Here is a 23483-nt window from a genome sequence, read left to right as displayed (position 1 = left end):
ATAATGTAAGAAAGTGCCAGGCAGAGCAGAAGAATACAATAAATACAAAATACACTACTGGGAATAAACAGGTAAGATAATACAGAAGAACAGATCTGCAATCTGAAAGGGCAGAAATCACCCAAAATCAACATCAAAAGAAAAACTCGTTTTGGATGAGGACAGTTATTTAAGAGCTCTCTGGGACAACAAAGCACACTAAGAAAACTTATACAGAGAATAACAACAATGTCTGCAAAAGCTAAACTATGGAATGAGCCCAGATGTCCACTGATATATGGCTAAAGATGATGGGAAATAGTTGTACACAATGCAATACTATGCAGCCATCAAAAGAATGACATCTTGCCATCTTCAATGATGTGGATGTAACTAGAGGGTTTTATGCTAACTGAGGAAGTTAGAGAAAGACAAATACCATATGATTTCATTCATATGTGGAATTTAAAGAAACAGAACACAGGAACACAGGGGAAGGGAAGGAAAAATAAGATGAGACACACCAAACTCTAGGAAACAAACTAAGAGGTATAAAGGGGGGTTGGGGTAACTGGGTGATAGGCATTAAGGAGGGCACGTATGATCTCATCATAACACTGGGTGTTACATGCACCTGACAAGTCACTAAATTTTACCCCTGAAATTAAAAAAAAAAAAAAAAGGAATAGAGCGTTTTAAAAATAGTTTTTATTTTACAACAAGACGAAAAAGAAAGAGCTGAGAATTTCCTTAACATAGGGATGAAAACAGACATCAGGTCCAGGAATCAAACAAAAGCCCCAAACAAAATTGACCCAAAGAGATCCATACCAAGACATATTATAATTAAACTGTCAAAAATTCAAGTTAATCTTGGGGCACCTGGGTGGCTCAGTGGGTTAAAGCCTCTGCCTTCAGCTCAGGTCATGATCCCAGGATCCTGGGATCGAGCCCCACATCAGGCTCTCTGCTCAGCGGGGAGCCTGCTTCCCCCTCTCTCTGCCTGCCTCTCTGACTACCTGTGATCTCTGTCTGTCAAATAAATAAATCTTTATTTAAAAAAAAATTAACCCAAAGAGATCCATACCAAGACTTATTATAATTAAACTGTCAAAACGTCAAGTTAATCTTGGGGTGCCTGGGTGGCTCAGTCAGTTAAGCGTCTGACTTCCGCTCAGGTCATGATCCCAGGGTCCTGGGATAGAGTCCCACATTAGGCCCCTGCTGAGACAGGAACTCACTTTTTTGGCTGCCGTTCCCCCTGCCTATGCCCCTCCTCACCCTAAAAAACTATTAAATAAAATTAAATTTTTTTAAAAAAATTAAAGCGAATCTTAAAAACAGCAAGAGAAAAACAACTAGTTACATGTAAGGGAATCCCCGTAAGATTACCAGCTAGGTTTCTGTGGGGATTTTTTTGGTAAATCTCTTTCCTCATCTTTGTAACAACATCTAACGTCTAGAGTGGTTTTACTTTATATCATTTCTACACAGATGTTTGCACTCTGGTTTAGATGAAAACTGTATAATCTCAATTATAAAATAACATGCTGGGACGTTATTATAGAAATCAATTTTACTGTCACCATCAAAGTGATCACATTCTACAGCAGTGTGAAGCCTGCTATCCGCCACCACAGGAGCCACTGTGGCAACCGGGCAGAGCAACACGGAAACACAGTTTGGCAATTTCAGAAATGAAAACACAATGTACACTAGTTCTGATGTGAAATGTGCAAATATTAGAATAGCATCCCGTACTACTTAGTAACTGAACACATCTACTCTTATTTGGTGACCGAGTGAGGTGCAGGACACAGCTGGAACAGAGTGATCACAGACAGGTTAATTTCCACATGTTTCATTCTCAGGTTTCCAGAGTAGAAGCAACAGATTGGACAAGTTGTCACTAAACAGGAGGTAGACCAAAAAACCCTAACAGCGTTGACCACAAATCACATGGTACAAATTTTAAGCAAGTGCAAAACTCCTGTCTAGAATTGTGTTTTTCTGACCACCACCATGAAGACAGCCCAAAAATGTGGTCATCTCTTTTCCCCCAAAGACCTTATCAGGTCTTCTAACACCACAGCCCTGATTCACAGTAACAATACTAGAATCCTAACAAATAAAATCAATTATGGTATCTGGAAGGAAATGGAGAACGTGTTTTATTTTCCTAGTACTCCGTTTAGGACCAATTAAGGCCCTAAATCCCAAGATGATCTAAACGCCAGAAAGGCTCTGGCCTTTTAAGATAAATGCTTTTGGCTGGTGCTCCTGTCTGTGCAAAGCTTTCCTGCAAATTCCCTGGGTTCAGGGCTCCTGGTGACCCCCTGCCAAGGTCACAAATGGGGAGGGAAGAAGAGGGAACTCCTCCCCAAAGCAAGCAAGGGAGCAGTCAGGATGCATCCTCAGCAGGATGCCAGTGACCTTCCAAGGCCAGCCCTCCTCTGAGCCACTACAGGGAGGTGAGCCCAGGGCAGATGTCACCTGCCCCACTCATGGATCAGAAGACTTGGAATACAGAAAGTGTCAATTTTTCCCAATGTCGCTATACAGGTTTAATGTAACTCCATCGACATCACAGCAAGATGCCAGTTACAAAAGCGGGGAAGGCTAGGCCTCTCTGGTGGTAACCATAGGAGAGGAATCCTCTGCCAAAGAAAAGTCAATGTGTTCAGTTACTGAATCCTGAACCCTAAAAATACGATGTTGTTACAAAGACAATCCAATCCAGTTAGCAAATCCTCTGCCAAAGAGTGAAAGTGTTCAGTTATTGAGAAGTATGGGATGCTTGCTCTGTTTTAAATCTACAATTTAAACATTTCCAGAATCAGCTGGATTCTAAGCAAAAGGTCTGCAGGCCATGAGCAGCACAATATATTCAAAACGCTGAAAGGGAAAAAACAAAAATATCCAGCAAGGCTATCATTCAGAATTGAAGGAAAGATAGAAGAGTGTCCCTGACAGACAAAAGCTAAAGGAGCTCATCATCACTAAACCAGTTTTACAAAAAGCATTAAGGGAAATTCTTTAAATGGAAAAGGAAAGACCAAAACTAGAAATAAGAAAATATATGAAAGAAAAAAAAATGTGGCAGGCAAGGGAAAACACAGAAAAGGAAGTGGATCAACCACTGATGAAGCTAGTATGAGGGTGAAAAGACCCAAGTTGACATAATCTACTATAATTAGTTAAGGGACTCAGAAACAACAAGGTATAAAATAGGGGCACCTGGGTGGCTCAGATGGTTAAGCACCTCTCTTCCACTCGGTGTCCTGGGATTGACAGAGCCCTACATAGCGCTCTGTGCTCAGTAGGCAGCCTGCTTCTCCCTCTCCCTCTGCTGCTGCTCCCCCTGCTTATGGTCACACTCTCTCTCCCTCTCGCCCAACCCCATCAAATAGTAAAATCTTAAAAAAAAAAAAAAAAAAAAAGTATAAAAAAGATGTCAAAAATATACAATGTGCATGTGCGGGGGTGAAAAAGTAAATAAAAATGTAGTACTTTTAGAAAGCATTCAAATTTAAATGACCACCAACTTAAAACAGACAGCTATACACATGTAATTATATAGGAACCTCATAGTAACCACAAACCCAAAATCTGTAGCAGACACAAAGAGAAAGGAATCCAAACATAACACTAAAGAAAGTAAATCACAAGGGAAGAGAGCGAACTACAAAACAAGAAAACAATGTAACAGCAATAAATATATACCAATAATTACTTTTAATGTAAACAGACTAAATGCTCCAATCAAAACAGGCAGGGTGGCTAAATGGATTAAAAACAAAAAGACCTACATAGATGTTCCCTAGGACAGACTTCAAACCTAAAGACACACGCAGACTAAAAACGGAGGAATGGAAAAAGTTATTCCAAATGATAAAGGGATCAATCCAAAAACGAGAAAACACCTGGCAACATTTATGCAGCCAACAGAGGAGCACCTAAATACATAAAGCAAATATTAACAAAGGGAGAAACTGACAGTAGTAGAGTAATAGGGAATTTGAACACTCCACTTACACCAAGAGACAGATCATCCAGACATAAAATTAATAAAGGAACACTGGCCTTGAAAAACACATTAGACCAGATGGACTTAACAAATATGTGTAGAGCAATCCATCCCAAAACAACAAATTACACTCTTCTCAAACACACAACAGACTTCAGAAGAAGGCTGACATGTTAGGCCACAATGAATTTAAAGACTGAAATCATTTCAAGCATCTTTTCTCACCACCAGAGCATATAACTAGAAATCAACTACAAGAGGAAAACTGGAAAAAACACAAACACGTGGAAGCTAAAACATGCTACTAAGCAAGGTCAATTAAAAAATAAATAAATAAAAGAGGACTCCAGAAGAAGGCATGGAGCAATGAAACACAACAGTTCAAAAACTGAGAGACAGCAAAAGCAAAAGGGAAGTTAACAGTGATACTGACAACCTCGAAAACAAGAAAAATTTTACCTAAAGAACTAGAAAACGAAGAACAAAGCCCAAAGTAAATCAAAGGAGATAATAAAGACCAGAGTGAATATAAGTGAAACATTTTAAAAAACAGAAAAGATAAACGAAAAGCTGGTTTTCTGAAAAGATAACAGAACTGATAAAACTTCAGCAACACTCGTCAAGAAAAAAAGAGGATACTTATATATAAAATCAGAAATGAAAAGAGAAGTTACAACTAATACCACAGAAATACAAAAGATTTTAGGAGACTACTACAAAAAATTACATGTCAACATACTGGACAACCTAGAAGGAATAGATAAATTCCTAGAAACATAACCTCCCAAAACTAAAGCAGGAAGAAATCGAAAAATTTAAACAGACTGGTTACTAGTACCTGAACAAAATCTGTAATCAAAAATTCCCAACAAGTCCAGGACCAGATGACTTCAGAGGTGAATTCTACCAAACATTTTAAGAAGAGTTAATATCTATCCTTCTAAACCTATTAAAAAAATAGAAGCGCTAGAAAAGCTTCCAAATTCTATGAGGCCAGCATTATCCTAATACCTGAATCAGACAAAGGGAAAAAAAAAGGAAAAAAAAAGAAAATTACAGACTGATATTCCTGATGAACACAGATATAAAAATCCTCAACGAAGTATTAGCAAACCAAATCAACAACACATGAAAAGGATCATCCACCACACCACCATCTAGTGGGATTTGTTTCAGGGATCCAAGGATGGTCAATATCTGCAGATGAATCAATCAGATATACCACATTAACAAAATGAAAGATAAATCATACAATCATCTCAAGAGATGCAGAAAATGCATTTGACAAATTTCAACTTCTATTCATAAAGAAGCTCTCAACAAAATGAGTTTAGAGGGAATATAATTCAACCTAATAAAGGTCATATATGAAAAACCCACAGCTAACATCATACTCAACAGTTAGAAGCTAAAAGTTTTCTAAGATCAGGAACAAGATAAGGGTATCAACTCTTGCCACTTACTCAATTTCATACCAAAGTCCTAGCCCCAGCAGTAAGAAAAAGAAATAAAAGGTATCCAAACTGGTAAAATCATCACTGTTTGCAGATGACACAATACTATATACAGGAAACCCATAAAAAGCCACCAGAAAAGTATCAGAATAAATGATTTCGGTAAGGTTGCAGACAGAAAATATACAATAATCCATCACGTTTCTATACACTAATATCAAAGTAGCAGAAATTAAGAGAACAGTCACATCTACAGTTATATCAAAAATTAAAAAAACCTAAAAATAAATTTATAACCAGGGTGCCTGGATGGCTCAGGTGGTTAAGCATCTGCCTTCAGCTCAGGTCATAATCTCCCTGAGTTTGGCGGGGGGGGGGGGGGGGGGGAGGAAGAATGTCCTAGCTCAGCAGGGAGTCTCTCTCTCCCTCTCTTTCTGCCCCTTCCCCCCACTCATGCTCTCTCCCTCTTTCTCTTTCTCAAAATAAAGAAAATCTTAACAACAACAAAAAAAAGGAACACAGCTGGTGGTACTATACTCCCAGATTTAGCTACACTGCAAAGCGATGTAATCAGAATGGTATGGTATGGCACAAAAACAGACACATAAACCAAACAGAACAGAACAGAGATCACAAAAATAAATGCACATATAGTAAATCTATGACAAAGTAGGCAGGAATATACAACAGGGAAAAGACAGTCTCTTTAATAAAACTGGTCCACTACAAGCAAAAGCTTATACCACCTACAAAAATAAACTCAAACTGAATTAAAGACCTAAATGTGAGACCTGAAACCACAAAATTCCTGGGAGAAAACCTAAGCAGTAAGTTCTTTAACACTGCTCTCAGGGATTATTTTTTAGATCTGTCTCTTCAAGCAAGTATGACAAAAACAAAAGTAAATGGAACTATCAAAATATTAAAGCTTTTGCACAACAAAAACTATGACAAAATGAAAAGGAAACACTATGTGGGAGAAGGTATTCACAAATGATGAATCCAATAAGGGGTTAATATCCAAATATATAAAGCATTCATAAAACTCTTTATGAAAAAAACAATCCAATTAAAAAATCGGCAGGGGCACCTGTATGGCTCAGTGGGTTAAAGCCCCTGCCTTCAGCTCAGGTCATGATCCCAGGGTCCTCGGATCCTAGCCCCACATCCTAGCCCCACATCGGGCTTCTGCTAAGCAGCGAGCCTGCTTCCCAGCTCTCTGTCCCTGCCTGCCTCTCTGCCTACTTGTGATCTCTGTCTGTCAAATAAATAAATAAAATCCTAAAAAAAAAATAAAAATAAAAAAATAAAAATCAGCAGAAGACATGAATGGGCATTTCTCCAAAAAAGTCATCCACATAGCCAACAGACCCATGAAAAAAAGCTCAAGATCACTACCCTTCAGGGAAATGCAAATGAAAACCATAATAAGGTATCACCTCACCCCTGTCAGAATAGCTAAAATCAACAACACAAGACACAGCAGGTACCGGCCAGGATGTAGAGAAAAAGGAACCCTCCTGGCGTGGCTGGTGGAGCCACTATGGAACCAGGGAGGCAGATCCTTAAAAATTAAGAAATAGAACCACCACACAATCCAGTAATTCCACTACTAGGTATTAACCCAAAGAAAAGAAAAATGTTTACTTTTTAATTGGAAAAGATCTACACACCCCTACGTTCACTGCAGCATTATTTACAATAGCCCCTACATTCACTGCAGCATTATTTACAATAGCCCAGATATGAAACCACCTAAGTGTATATGGATAGATGAATGTATAAAAAAAAGATGTGGTGTATGTAAATAACAAGAGTATTACACAGCCATCAAAAATAATGTGATCTTATCACCTATGACAACACGGATGGGCCTAGAGGGTCACACATTAAACAAATTAAGAGAGAGGTAAGACAAATACTATATGATTTTACTTGTAGGTAGAATCTAAAAAGCAAATGAACAGAAACAGACTCAAATACAGAGAAATGATGGTGACCACAGGAAGAGGGGGATGGGTTGATGGGACAAACAGGTGAAGAGGATTAAGAAGTACAAACTTCCAGTTATAAAATAAGTCGTGGAGATAGAAAGTACAGCACAGGGAATCCTATCAATATTAATACTGGAGTAACACTGTATGGTGAGAGACTGGGACTATACTTATGGTCAGCACTGAATACACAGAATTGTCAAATCACTATCTTGTGCACCTGAAACTAATATAACACTATATTATCAACCAAACTTAAAAACAAACAAACAAATAAATGAGAGTTGAGAAAGACACTCTCAGGAACATGCTCAAGATCACATAGCCAAAAGGCAAAGCTGGGGTGTGGACCAACCAGGGCAGCACAGCCCCAGTGTGGTGGTTTTAAAACAAGTAAAGAGAGGGCACATGCGTGGCTCAGTCGTTGGCAGTCTGCCTTCAGCTGGGGTCATGATCCCGGAGTGCTAGGGGTCCTGGGATCCACCCCGCCCCACATTGGGCTCCCTGCTGGGGGGGAGGGGCCTGCTTCTCCTCACTTGTGCTTTCTTTCTCTGTCAAATAAATAAAATCTTTAAAAAAAAGAGTCTAATACACCTCCCCTCAAACCCGGGTGGGCCTTTGTGGTCAATTCAAGGAACAGAGCAGGAGGGATCATGCTGGGAAACTTCAAATGCCACATGGCCAGATTACAGAAAACCAGAGAGAAGAGGAGGGGGGGGGGGGTAGAGGGAAGATATCACTGCTGTGCTCTGCCTGTCTCAGGCCCTGTAAGTCTCCCCAGCCCAGCCACAAGAAAGAAGCCACCTTGGAGATAACATCACCAGCTGCCACCCTCTGACTACACGAGAGCTGCCCCCCACCCCCAACTGATCAGCTGAGCTCAGACCACCTCATTTGTGAACAAATAAATACTTATTAAAATAAATACTTATTAAAAAAACAAAACAAGGGGCGCCTGGATGTCTCAGTGGGTTAAAGCCTCTGCCTTCGGCTCGGGTCATGATCTCGGGGTCCTGGGATTGAGCCGCGCATCGGGATCTCTGCTTAGTAAGGAGCCTGCTTCCCTTCCTCCCTCTCTGCCTGCTTCTCTGCCTACTTGTGATCTCCTCTGTCAAATAAATAAATAAATCTTTAAAAAAAAAAAAAAAGAAAGAAAAGAAAGAAAGAAACAAAACAAAACCAGGGCACCCGGTGGCTCAGTCAGTTAAGGATCTGCCTTTGGCTCAGGTCATGATCCCAGCATCCTGGGATCGAGCCCTACATCGGACTCCCTGGTCACCAGAGAGCCTGCTTCTCTGTCTCCTACTCTGCCTGCTTGTGTTCCCTCTCTCGCTGACTCTTCTGTCAAATAAATAAATAAAATCTTTAAAAACAAAACAAAACAAAACACCTTTTATGATGGTAATGCAAAAACTTTATGATCTCCTTCCACTTAATGAAGAGTAGTAACTCATCAGCATGCCATATAGTTAACGAACTTAACCTTTGTTTAAGTAGCTTCATGTGAAAATCTATTAACTATGCAGGAAGAACTGTATGGACAGTTTGTGTCCTCCTCATCGCCGAAGTTCTCATTGTGTCTGACACCGAGTACAAGACTCGTGTGGAAGCAGTCTTTACGTGGGCATAATGTTTTCTTACCGTTTTATGCCTTTGCTTCTAAAAGAGTTACACTACCATTCAGTACACCTCTCCCATAAATGGGAGAAACCGCATGTTAGCCTACCATCACAGGTTAAGTGGGTTTTCAAAAATGTAACAATGTTTCCAATACCACTGTAATACTATACACCATAAATATTCTATAGTGAATGACTCATACATCAGTTTTCAGGCTAGTCTACCATAAAGCAATAATACTAACACTTCTTCGTTATCAGTGCATGCATTGTTATACCTGTAAATAAATGAGTTTTTTTCACATTTTCATTTTTGATGTCTCCTGTCAGTAATACATATTAATATCTACAGTACTGATGTTGGCAGTAACGACAATTAATCTTGTAGACAACAGAAACAAATAGAAGACTGTACTCTTAACATATTTTCTCTTCCTTGTGATTTTAGTATTTTCTTTTTTTCTAGCTTATGTTTGTAATAAGGATACAGTATATAATTACACAACATACACAGTATGTGCAAATAACTGTTTATGTTATCGTTAAGGTTTCTGGTCAACAGCAGACTATTAGTAATTAAGTTTGGCGTGGGGGGTAGGGGGAGCAAAAGCTACAGGCAGATTTTCTACTATTTAAGGAAGCTGGCACAGCTAAGCCTCAAGTTGTTCAAGACTCAACAGTATGTATTTTCCACATTTTCTATACTGTGTTTTTTTGTCAATGAGTATTTGTGGAAAATCTAACAATTTTCTATTTGTAAAGGTAACATATTCACAGTAGAGTATACCAAAAAAAGCTTTAATATTTTGTTTAAAATACTATCTGGTATTCTGTGAACAGTATTTACTGGGTGCTTTTTTTTTTTTTTTTTTAAGATTTTATTTATTTATTTATTTGACAGAGAGAAATCACAAGTAGATGGAGAGGCAGGCAGAGAGAGAGAGGGAAGCAGGCTCCCTGCCGAGCAGAGAGCCCGATGCGGGACTCGATCCCAGGACCCTGAGATCATGACCCGAGCCGAAGGGAGCGGCTTAACCACTGAGCCACCCAGGCGCCCTTACTGGGTGCTTTTAAAAAGTTCTAAGTAAGAAAAACAATGGTCTAAAAAATAATGATAATGTGATTCAATGAGAATTCTATTCTGCTAGGTTTTAAAATTTTTTAAACAAAAAAGCAAAAACAAAATAATTGGGCCTTTCTACCTTAGATAAGTTATTTTTTTTAATTCATAAACAAAACCCCATTCATTCAGAAAGTCAGAAGTCCTTTCCAAATCAACACATTAAGACTTTTTTTGAATGGCCTGACCTCTCTGAAACGCCATTTGTACTTAGCTTAAAATTAGAAAACATTCCTCTTTAAACATTCATTCTACAACTAGTTAAGATCTTTTCAGAGATTTATTTTATTTATTAGAGAGAGAGAGATTTAGAGAGCAGGGGGGAAGGAGGAGAAGGAGAGAGAGCATCTCTAAGCAGATTTCAGGCTGAGTGCAGAGCCCACAGTGAGGCTCTATCCCAAGACCCTGAGAGCATGACTTGAGCTGAAATCAAGAGTCAGACCTTCAGGGGCACCTGGATGGCTTAGTAGGTTAAAGTGTCTGCCTCTGGCTCAGGTCATGATCCTGAGGTCCTGGGATCGAGTCCCAGGTCAGGCTCCTTGCTCAAAAGGGAATCTGCTTCTTCTGCTTGCTGCTCCCCTTGCTTGTGCTCTGACAAATAAATAAAATCTTAAAAAAAAAAAAAAAAAAAGTCAGACACTTAACTGACTGAGCCACCCAGGCGCCCCAGCTAAAATCCCTTTTTATTAATGGGGTTAAGGAGGCTCTGTGTATGTTTATATTACATGGCTAACATGAGCAGTTCTATACATTCAAAGGGAAGAGCATAGAATAGAACATAACTTTTAGGTTCTCTTGGTTCAGTCTGAGAAAGTGGTATTTTTTTCCCTGCCCACTGATATCCTCTTACAGAAAGGATCTCCTTAATTCAATTAGACAAACACTACTGAGTACCTCCTATGTACCCTGCCACTTTTATAATCAGAAAATCATCTTTGGATAAAGGTATTTTCAAAACCTAGGTAGGCCCTCCCCAAACACAGAAGAAATTTAAAGCCATTAGTGAAACAAAATTTAAAGGTACCAGAACTGCTTAGGAATTCAGTAAAAGACAAATTCAGATTTAAATTATTTTTGGCATGCAAAGGGGAGGCCAACTGGTTTCCGCTTGACCAGACCTGCTTACTCTCCATGAGTCAATACTCAGGAAAGGCCCCAGAAGTCTCTAGGGAACACATTTAGTGACCTGAGATCTAGGAGTAACAAAGAGAAAACAGAAGGTTCTGCATGCCATGTCTGGGACACTGACCGCAGTTCACTGAGTTTTAATTTCTGAAGTACTTTTCTCTTTTCCATCTTAAACGTATTTTGGACAACAGTGTTCTGAAAGGGGCCACAGTATTTTTTTTTTTTTAAGATTTTATTTGTTTATTTGACAGACAGAGATCACAAGTAGACAGAGAGGCAGGCAGAGAGAGAGGGAAGCAGGCTCCCTGCCAAGCAGAGAGCCCGACGCGGGGCTCGATCCCAGGACCCTGAGATCATGAACCGAGCCGAAGGCAGCGGCTTAACCCACTGAGCCACCCAGGCACCCAAGGGGCCACAGTATTTTATTTTATATACAGTTCAAGTCCCCACAAGAAAATCCCTCTAGCCCTTACCACAAAAATATTAAGAAACTATCTCACCTGCTCAGACTGTGTGAGCTTCATGGCTTCAGAAAGGTATGCTGGTTTAAAAAAAAAAAAAGGCATATTAATATGAGTGTCATAATCTTATAATCAACAGGCCAAAGGAAGAGCTTAAGTACTCCTATGACAAAAAGAACTGGTTTTAGAAGTAATTCTGCTAAATAGTTATCCTGTTCCTGAAAATAAACGAGGTGGGTATTTGAAGACAGGATTCTTAACTTCTCCAAGAAGAAGTGGTAACCAACTGTAGATACTCTCTACCCGTCCTGAAGGGGTCTGTTCTTCAAAATCCTTATAGACTTCATAATTAAGAAAGTACAGATAGCCTAATCAGAAATATAGAATCACGAAGGATTAAAATGAAACAAGAACCTATCAAAACCCTATTACTCATTTTGATCACAAAAATATCAAAAAACTGGTTAATAGTGTCTTTTTACCCACATGAATACCTAGACTATATCATTTTGGCCTCCTACAGAACTACTTTTACTGAATTACTTCTGAGCTATCCCATCAACCTACCATGAATCAGGTAGTTAAGAGCCGTAAGAACTTGTTGACTTATTTATTGTAAGCAAGTTGCTGAGGATAGTATAATGTCTTTTATGAAGACCATAAATGTTCAGTAATTCAATCAACTTCTCTCTGACCTTAGGATCAGTTCCTGGGTGACTTAATTAACTTGGATATAAAAAGTAACTGTAAAAATCCCTAGTTTTCCTCTCTCACATATCTTCTAGAAAGCTCAAAGCCAAGTGCTCCTTCTATCAAATAAGCAAGAACTCATGGTGCATTTTGCGAACTATGCTTCCAGGCAGTCCTCGCTTTATCCTTCTGTGGATTCCTCATCTGCTTATTTTTAATTACATTTTTTATTTTGCTGTATTCCTCTCAAGGCCTTTTATATACTATCTGGAACAAAACAGTATAAATGACAAGTATAATAATAAATCACACACACTCTCCATTTTGTTTATTTCTTGCTTACTATAAACTTTTCAGTATCTCTCATCCCTACATTAAGTTCCTTTTTGCCTCTTGCAGATACTACAATGCAATGTTTCTTTCGTCTTAATTCAAATATTTTAATGATTGTATTGTCTACCAGGTTCCACCAGTCTTTATGATAAAGAATTAACTGGATGGTCTCTCCCCAACAGAAAACAGTTGGTTCTGTAGCCTTTGCTGTAGCCATACTTAACATTTTTATCCTCAACTTTTCTGCCTTTTATTTCTATAGTAAGTCTGAATAGCTGCATATAGACCGTTTTTTTTTTCTTCATGTTTAAGGGTGTTGAGACATTTCATCTACTAGTCTGATACAGTGTGGATGAACTTCCCTAAACTTCCTATTATGTCTGCAAACATTTGTGTCCCTATGCGAACTACAGTTTGCTTTAAATTCACTTTATAAACAAATGGAAGTTTCTAAAAACCAAGCTTAGACCAACTGGACCATCCCTGTAGAACCTTGAAACCGTAACATGACAGCAGAGGATACCCAAAGACACTGAGTTTCCAAAGTGCAAAAGAATCAACAAAAGTCATACTGTCACTTAAAGAATGTCCCATGCTTCAATTTAAAATCTGGGTCTTGGGACACCTGCATGGTTCAGTCAGTTGAGCAACTGCCTTCAGCTCAGGTCGCATCCCAGGGTCATGAGAAAGGGTCCCACAACGGGCTCCTTGCTCGGCGGGAGGCCTGCTATTCCCTCTCCCTGCTCTCCCCCTGCTTGTGCTCACTTGTGCTCTCTCTCTCTCTCACAAAGAAATAAAATCTTTGAAAAAAATTAATAAAATAAAATTTGGGTTTTAAGGTGTACTTGGCTGGCTCAGTCAGTAGAATTTTTGACTCTTCATCTCAGGGTTTTAAACTACAGCCCCATGTTCAGTGTAGAGTTCACTTAAAAACAAAATATAAATTTATTTATAAATAAAATTTGCCCTTTCCATTATTTATGAAAAAAACAAAACCCACTTAGGGAAGTGGACTGCGTAAGACTACAAGCCAAGAATTCTAACCAACTAAGCCACCCAGGCACCCTTAAACACATCAATTTTCAAACTAGCATTATATTCACAACTCCACTCTAAAACACAAGGCTATTTTTAACCAAGTCTGAACTCCAAATCAAATCAGTTCAGTGGGATTAACTAATCACACTTAAATTCTACCTCCCTAAGAGACGCCTGGGTGGCTCAGTTGGTTAGGCAGCTGCCTGCAGCTCAGGTCATGATCCCAGCGTCCTGGGATCGAGTTCCACATCGGGCTCCTTGCTCAGCAGGGAGCCTGCTTCTCCCTCTGACTCTGCCTGCCACTCTGTCTGCCTGTGCTTGCTCTCACTCGCTCTCTCTGACAAATAAATAAATAAAATCTTTAAAAAAAAATAATTCTACCTCCCTAATTAGAGCTAATGGGATTCAAAAGGCTGCCTTTATCTTTTCTACTACTCCTTGAGATGTCGCAGAATGCAGATACTGAGAAAGCAGAGAGAGGCGTGTAAAGCCCAACATCAGTCTTAACTTCACAGATAAAGACAGGGATATAGGTTAGGAACGAAGGAGACCTTTCTACCTTTTATATACTCAGAATCTCCTACTGCTCAAGGCACAACATATGCTGGTCACTCCACTGTATTGTATTTTATATACATGTAACCACAACCACTGTGGGTTATTTAATCAAACGTATTTATGTCAGTGGCATTCATCCGCAACATTTCTAAATAATATTTTATTTATTCATTTGACAGAGAGAGAGCACGCACAAGCTGTGGGAGAAGAGAAGAGCACGCTGAGCAGGGAGCCCAATGCAGGGCTCAATCCCACATGGCTTAAGCCAAAGGCAAATACTTAACCAACTGGGCCACCCAGGCATACCACACACAACAATGGTTTTGTTTTTTTTTAAACAGTATAGTACATTGTCTTTTCTGTGAGGTGACTATAAATTTAACAATTTGATTCACAACAAAATATGGTTTATGAAAGATTTAAAGAGTACTAGCTGCCAAGTTTAATTTTGTATAAAAGCTCTCCATAAAACTCACCATAAAAATTCATTAACAAACCCTTACAGGGTATGTATTATGCAATCAACCCTACTGCTTAAGGAATACACTTCAGTGGCAAAACTTATTCTTTAAAAACAAGGCCTGAAATTTTCTCTGAAAATCATAGGTGTGTAGGCAAAAACCAATGACATAAAAGAACTTATTCAAACCAGAGTCCACTGTGTGGTCTGTATTTCAGCACTAAGGCAACACTGGAGGGGTACACTCTGCCAAGAAACAACATGGCTTTAATCAACACAGCAGCCTGAAAGGAAAAAAAAAAAAAGTGTCTTCCTCCACTAGAAAGACTACAGGACTTTCTCTAAGAAAGGTGGCCTATTTTGAATGCAGCATGAGTAGAACACTCCCTCCCCAAAGCTTCTAGGTTTGTTAGAGAAACCAGTCTTTACAAAACAGACCCCAAAGATCTTTTTCTGAGTTCAACATATGCTGAACTGTACAACTGACTGGGATAAAATAACTGTTTGATGAGAAGTTATTAATCCTAAATTTCACACTGAAAAGAAAGCAATCAGCAGCAAATACCATAGGCATGAATGTACAGATGAAATACTCAGAAAGAAGCTAAAGAAAGAGTGTCATCAGCATCTTAGAAAACAGAAATTCAGTGAAAACTGATTGGTTAAAATTAATTCAGTTATTACTTTCATAATCCAAAACAGCTAACTATTTGAAATCCATTTTCCCTAACAACTAAGATAAACAGGTAGACTCCTTGCAAGCACATTTACCTTTAGGAATCTTTGGATTCAGGGCAACCCTGTCAGGACCCCTCTCACTCTTGAGAGCTTTTTCTGTGTCTTCACTTAATAAACTTCATCACTTGACTCACAAAATAACAAACAAACAAAAGGGAACCTTTGGATTCAGAAACCTGTGTCCAGAGTCATTTACCAATAATATGGCATATGGAACCCTCATGGTTTAGGAAGACTAGATTAGGAAGAACTGGGAAATCCAACGTACTCACTGGAACAGTAATCCAAACCAATGTTCTCATGGGCCAGTAGTGTCAACGCTGTATATGCAGGGTAACAACACATCTTTACTATTGTGACTTTCGTTCTGAATATACTGTTGAGAGATGCTGGAGAAAAAAAACTGCCCTCCAGTTTTAGATTCAGTATTTCTTTAGAAAAATACTCACCGGAAGCCTTTTTGTGACAAGAAATAGCCTCTTCGTATTTCCCTGCAGCTAATAAACGATCTGCTCGTCTGCTCTGTTGATGAGCCTAGAAGACAAACATTCCAAAATTCCTCTAAATTATAAAAAGACTTGACTTAAAAAAATTTTTTTTGACAAGATAAATGATACCCTTTTTTACCATATAGCAAACCAGTACGGCTATATCCGTAAGAAATCTAGTGGATAGCTCCTTGAGCTGAAAGGACTGGCAACTTTTCTCAACTCTACCCATAAACCATTAAGTTTCACACCAGGCACTTAATTCCTTCAGTGACTCACATTTTTCCACTATTCAGAGATTAATGAAGAGTTCAATCACAGATTGTTATCTAAAATGTGTATTTACTTGATTTTTAACAATCTCCTTTCAAAACAATAATAATCTTGCAGATCTTTCACTAGTTTGTATCATTCAACAACTATAATCAGGAAACTACTTACAGAAAAGTCAAGCTTCTCTTATATCAACTCATTCTTCCCTTCCAACATTACATTGACTATTTGTTTTTAAGATAAAAATCTGTACACTGTACAGCTGAAGAATTAACTATACAAATATTTAATATTACAGTGATTTCCTTCTCAAGAACCACTGACCAAATCAACAAAGATAAACTCAGAACTCCCAAAAGCAAATGACGAAAGGAAATGTAAAGGAAAATGGATTAGTAAGTAGTCATTGGCCTCTCTGAATCTGTGCTACACTTTAAGAATTCCTGCAAATGGGTGCCTGGGGGGTTCAGTTGTTTAAGTGTCTGCCTTCATTTCAGATAATGATTCCAGAGTCCTGGGATGAGTCCCACATCTGGCTCCCGGCTCCCTGCTCCCTGGGAGGCCTACTTCTCCCTCTGCCTCTCTCTCATGAATAAATGAATAAAATCTTAAAAAAAAAAAAAAAAAAGAATTCCTGCAACTTTCCAAGACTCCCTTTCTGACATAAGAAGGCCCAGCAGACTCCCAAGGGCCATATATCTTACCTAAGGTTATATATTAGCAGGCAAGAAGACAGACAGAAATATCAGTGCAATTCTTCTAACTACTGTAGTTTTTCTCACATTAACAAACAAATGATTTAGCAAAGCTTCTTGGGGAAAAAAAATGAAAAGCACTCTATACACACATTCACAGCAGCATTAATCAGAATAGTCAAAAGGTGAGTCAACCCAAATGTGCATCAATAGATCAATGAAGAACAAAATGCGACATCCATGCATGTGTGTGTACGCATACATACATACATACACACACACACAGGAATTCGTATTCAGCCTTGCAAAGGAAGTAAATTCTGACACATGCTACAACATGGGTGACACATGCTACAAAGAGGACATTACGCTAATAATAAAATATAAAATAAACAGTTACAAAAAGACAAATACTGTATGATCCCATTTATGTGAGTATCTAATGCTGTCAAACTCATAAAAACAAGGTGAAATGGTTGCTGAGGGTGGCAGAAGAGAAAACTGAGCAGTTGTTGAAGGTGCAGAGTTTCAGTTTTGCAAGGTGAAAAGTTCTGGAGACCTGCTGCACAACAAGTGAATATACTTGCTACTATACTTTGTACTTAAAAAATGATAAAGAGAGTAAAAAATGATAAAGAGAGTAAATTGTATGCTATGTGTACTTAACCACAATTTAAAAAAAAGAAATTGTTCAACTTCATTTCTTTAGTAATCTCTATACCCAAAGTGCGGCTTGAACTCACAACCCCGAGATCAACAATCACATGCTCTTCCAACAGAGCCAGTCACGTGCCCCTTTCCCTCAACGTTTTAAGAAGACAAAAAGCAAATCTGTTCTGTCAGGTGTAAAGTGATTTATCTTGAATGCTTTTCAAAAACTGTGCCACGGGGGCACCTGGGTGGCTCAGTCATTAAGCATCTGCCTTCGGCTCGGTCACAATCCTGGGGTCCTGGGATCGAGCCCCGAATCGGGCTCCCTGCTCAGCGGCAAGCCTGTTTCTCCCTCTCCCACTCCCTCTGCTTGTGTTGCTTCTCTCACACACACTCACTCACTCTCACTCTCTCTCTGTCAAATAAATAAATAAAATCTTTTTAAAAAATAAAATTAAAAAAAAAAAAAAAACCTGTGCCACAGATGCCTCATAAAAATACTTCAGAGAATTCGGTTTTGCAACTGAGATTAGAAATATTCTGGGCATGTTTGCAAATCATACTCAATGTAAAACAGAGGTGAAAACAAAAGTAGAAAACAGCACTCAGCAATGCTTGCTGTTTACATTTTCCCTTCTATTTTTGTAAGGAAGACCCAGCGACACTCTTTTTAAAAGCACGATCATTCATTTCAACTGTTTCAGAGACTTTTATTCCTCAAATAATAATAAAACTTTCTTCCTAACTCTCAATTTATTCCTGAAAATAATAACAGGTAAAAGAAATGGCTAAGGGCTTAAAATACTTTTAGCTGAGCAAAAAAAAAAAAAATGTGCTCTGAACCAGGAGTTATTTTATAGTACCCAGAAGTGGTACAGATCTTTTGGGAAAAGAATCTACATGAAGAAAGCTAAGTTATAATCAACACAATTTCTCTATGTGTTCTGATAATTTAGTTAAAGCAAGTGGCACAAGACTCTAAGTCTAGGCAGTAAATGAAAAATAAAGAAAGGGGTCCATCTATAGGTGCCTTAACCTTTCTGAGCTTTGCAAGAAGCCATACGTAAGAGACAAACCTGCTCTGAAATTTCAAAGTACCTCCTAACTATGCATGGCAAGTGCAGATCCACCCCTACCATGAACCCAGGGCTCTGGGCTCAAGTCTTGGCTTTACCACTAACTAGTTAAATTATGTCATCCTTCAGGCTCTGTGAAGTGATAGAAGTGGAACAGATTGATGCTTCAAGTTTTCATGGAATACAAATCACCTGGGGATCTGGTTAAAACACAGACTAATTCCACTGGTCTAGAGTAGGTGCAGGTGAAGCACAGCTTGCTCCTGGACACACTGAGAAGCAGGTATGGGACGCTCTAGGTCACCTCACTCTGACACCATGTCTCTATGATCTGTGTCTCTGATGACATTAACCACTTTCTATGTTGTACTATACTTATGAAACTTCCTAATTCAACTTCAAGCTCCAAAGTAACAGAAAAAATTGCTTCTTGAACACCAAAGAGACAAAAAGTCCTCAAGTGGTGAAAACAGGATCTCTTACCTCTCCTACATTCACTAAAAACCTCCCCATGTAAAGTCCAATCTCTGATCACTCTGCCAATTCAGGAGTTACAGCTCATTTAAAAACACATACCCAGGCACCTGGGTGGCTCAGTGAATTCAGCCTCTGCCTTCAGCTCAGGTCATGATCTCCCGGTCCTGGGATCAAGCCCCACATCAGGCTCTCTGCTCAAAAAGGAAGTCGGCTTCCCTCCTCCCCCCCACCCCCGCCTCCCTCTGCCTGCCTCTGCCTACTTGTGATATCTCTCTGTCAAATAAATAAAATCTTTAAATAAATAAATAAAAACACACACCTACTCTAGGTTATTTGACACCACAGCAATCAAATTCCCTATTAAGAAAAACAAAAACAAAAAACAAAAACAGCTCCTACTAAGTCCTTGTTAGACACCTAGCAAGCCCAGACTCAGTACAGAACTGACTGCCTAGATTCAAATCTCAGCTTGAACAATTACTAGACACATGAAATTCACTTTCTTAACTTTCTGCCTGAGTTTTCCCATCTCTAAAATGAGAGTATTGTTAAAATTAAACTAGTTAAAAGACCACAGAACCCTTGGTGATATTTGCCATCAAGTTCACAATGTAGTTGGAGAGACTAAACTGATTTTTTTTTTAAGTGACAATATTACAGGAAATTTATTTTGGTAATACTTATTTTTATTTATTTATCATTATTATTATTATTGATACTTCCTTTCTTGTTTAAGTAGGATCCATCATGGGGCTTGAACTCATGACCCTGAGATCAACAGTCAGATGCTTAACCAACTAAGCCACCCGGGCACCCCAATACTTCTTATTTTTAAAACAATCTTTAGGGATGCCTGGGTGGCTCAGTTGGTTAAGCAGCTGCCTTCAGCTCAGGTCATGATCCCAGCCACCTGAGATTGAGTCCCACATCGGGCTCCTTGCTCAGCTGGGAGCCTGCTTCTCCCTCTGCCAGCCACTCTATCTGCCTGTGCTCACTCTCTCTGTCAAATAAATACATAAAACCTTTAAAAAAAATTTAAAAAAATTTTTTTAAAGATCCCTTCAATTTAAAATTGATCTCTTTATTTTTTTTTAAAGATTTTATTTATTTATTTGACAGAGATCACAAGTAGGCAGAGAGGCAGGCAGGCAGAGAGGGAGGAGGAAAGCAGGCTCCCTGCTAAGCAGACAGCCCATTGCAGGGCTTGATCCCAGGACCCAGGATCCCAGGGACTATGACCTGAGCCGAAGGTAGAGGCTTTAACCCACTGAGCCACCCAGGTGCCCCTAAAATTTATCTTTTTGAATACTCTTCTTGGCAGAATCACAGCCATTAAACATATTAAGTCTATAAATAAAGTTACTCTGGTAATTCAAAATAAAACAGGAACGAGAAGCAACTGAACTGGAATTATTTGTTGAGAGATTCTAAAAGTAGTCTGGGCAGTGACAGATTTTAATTCTGATAACTTGGGAGTTTTTTGCCAAGTATTTCAAGATGCACTGGTTTACGGAAAAGGCTTTAATTTAACTCATTATTTCATATTCATTAAGAAAGGATAAAAGACACTCCAGGTCTTTATGAGTGGATTCACTAGTAATTCAAAAAATGTTTAAACTAAGAATGCATCTATTTTGGCTACTGAACAAAACAAATTAAACTTAAATTTTATTTATCTTTTTCTCAAAGTATCAATACTGGCCAGGAAACTGTTAGGCAGAAAAGGCAATGTAACACTGTTCAAGATCTTCAACTCCATGGAGCACCTGGGTGGCTCAGTGGGTTGGGCCTCTGCCTTCGGCTCGGTTCGTGGTCTCAGGGTCCTGGGATCAAGCCCCACGTTGGGCTCTCTGCTCAGCAGGGAACCTGCTTCTCCCTTCTCTCTGCCTGCCTCCTCTCTGCCTACTTGAGATTTCTCTCTCTGTCAAATAAATAAATAAAAATTAAAAAAAAAAAAAAAAAAAGACCTTCAACTCCATTAACCCATTTTCATTTCCCTTGCTGGTAAATAAATGAGCTCAATTTTTTGTCTGTTTTAACCCTCCAGATTTCTTGTAAGTGTATAAATCTTTCATAAAAATCAGTGTTTTCCAAAACAACAAAACAGAAACAAACAGAGAACTGGTGGTTGTCAGAGGGAAGAGGGGTGGGTTGATGAACCAAATAGGTGTAAGGAATTAAGAGATACAAACTTCCACTTACAAAATAATTATCGGATAACAAGACTTGTGAGGATCAACTTGCAATGCTTAAAATATCAAACCAGTATGGTGCATACATGAAACTAATATATTGTGTGTCAATTATACCTCAATAAAAAAGAAGAATAAATAAATAAATAAATAAGGAACAGAGATGAAAAGTGCAGCACAGGGAATATAATCAATAACAATAACATATGGTAACTTTGGTGAGCACTGCATAATATACAGAATTATTAAATCACTACATTGTTCACCTGAAATATATAACACTATGTCAACTATACTTCAAAATAAAAATCAGTGTTTTCTGTCCTAATTATCTTTTTCATTCTAATACATCACAGTTAACTAATCATTAGTAGCTGCTTCCCATAGGCTATTTCCTTTTTTAATTCAAGTATAGTTGACATGTAACATTATACTAGTTTCAGATGTACATGATTTGATATTTGTGTATACTGCAAAATGATCACAGTAAGTCTATTTAACATCACACACCTTACATTATTACAAAAAAACTTTTTTTTTTTTAAGAGGTAGTGAGCTGAGGGAGAGAGAATCTTAAGCAGGCTCAACGTGGGGCTTAATCTCATGAGATTAAGAGATCATGATCTGAGCCAAAATCAATAGTCACTTAACCAACTGAGCCATCCAGATGCCCCAAAACCTTTTTCTTCAGACGGAGATTTTTAAGATATACTATCTTTGCAACTTTCAAATACACAAACAGTATTATCAGCAACAGTCACCATGCTATACATTCTATCCTAGGATTTATTTATAACCACAAGTTTATATTTTCTGACCTCCTCCATCTATTCTGACCACCCCTCACCATCACCTAAGGCAAATACCAATCTGCTCTATGAGCTTGTTTTGGGGGGTTTTTTGCCTTTTAAGTTCCATACGTAAGTAAAATCACACATCTGTCTTTCTCTTACTTCATATCACATAATGTCCTCTATGTCCATTCATTTTGCCATAAATGAGAAGATTTTATCGTGTGTGTGTGTGTGTGTGTGTGTGTGTGTGTCTGAATAATATCCAACTGTATAAATACCACATCTTTATCCATTCATCCAGCAAGGGAAACTTAGGTTGTTTCCGTATCTTGGCTATTAGAAGTAATGCTTCAAAGAACATAGGGTCCATATAACTTTTCAAGTTAGTGCTTTCATTTTCTTCAAACACCCAGAAGTGGAACTGTTGGATCATAAGGTAGGTCCATTCTTACTTTTTATTTTAGGAGCTTTCATACTGTTTTCCATAGTGGCTGCTCCAATTTGCATTCCCAGCAATAGTGCGCAAGGGTTCTCTTCTCTTTACATCCTAGCCAACAACTGTCATTTCTAGTCTTTTTTATTATTTTATTATTTATTATTTATTTATTTATTTATTATTTTATTATTTATTAGCCGTTCTAATATGAGTGAAATGGTATCTCACTGTGGTTTTGATGTGCATCTATCTCCCTGGTATCAGTGATGTTAAGTATTTTTTCCTGTACCAATTCGCCATCTGCATGTCTCCTATGGAAAAATGTCTATTTGGAGCATTTGGGTGGTTCAGTTGGTTAAGTGTCTGCCTTCAGCTCAGGTCATGATCCCAGGGTTCTGGGATTGAGTCCCAAGTTGGGCTCCCTACTCAGCAGGGTATCCTGCTTTTCCGTTTGTTGCCTCCTCCACTCGTGCTCTTTCTTTTTCTAATAAATAAATAAAATCTTTTAAAAAAAAGGAATAATGCCTATCTACTCAGATCCTCAGCCCATTTTTTAATTGGATGTTTGATTTTCTGCTATTGAGTTATATGAATTCCTTATATATTTTAGGCATTAACACTTTATCAGATGTATAATTTGCAAATATTTTCTCCCATTCATTTTGTCAATGATTTCCTTTGCTGTACAGCTTATTAGTTTGATATAGTCCCAAAGAATTGTATTTTTTTGATATTCTTTGTTGATTCAGACGGTTAGTTTACAAAAGACTGCCACTTCCATCTTGGTAGCATTTTCTCTCCC

The 23483-nt window shown here is 38.5% G+C and overlaps 1 protein-coding gene across 2 annotated transcripts in view; it reads right to left on the bottom strand.

Moving 5' to 3' along the window:
- The window catches only part of NRBF2 (nuclear receptor binding factor 2), a 35533-nt gene that overhangs the window by 2054 nt on the left and 9996 nt on the right, over positions 1–23483 (bottom strand). Inside the window, exons 2-3 of one of the 2 annotated variants that reach the window (XM_082720129.1) lie at positions 16049–16133; positions 11822–11862 (exon numbers count right to left, since the gene is read on the bottom strand). In XM_082720129.1, coding sequence (XP_082576255.1) covers positions 11822–11862; positions 16049–16133 — 126 coding nt within the window. The remainder of the gene's footprint in view (positions 1–11821; positions 11863–16048; positions 16134–23483) is intronic. The other variant, XM_082720130.1, reaches the window with a different exon arrangement.

This window comes from Mustela nivalis (assembly GCF_964662115.1).
Source record: "Mustela nivalis genome assembly, chromosome: 2".
Classification (NCBI taxonomy): Eukaryota; Metazoa; Chordata; class Mammalia; order Carnivora; family Mustelidae; genus Mustela; species Mustela nivalis.
This window is presented reverse-complemented; position numbering and strand designations above follow the sequence as displayed.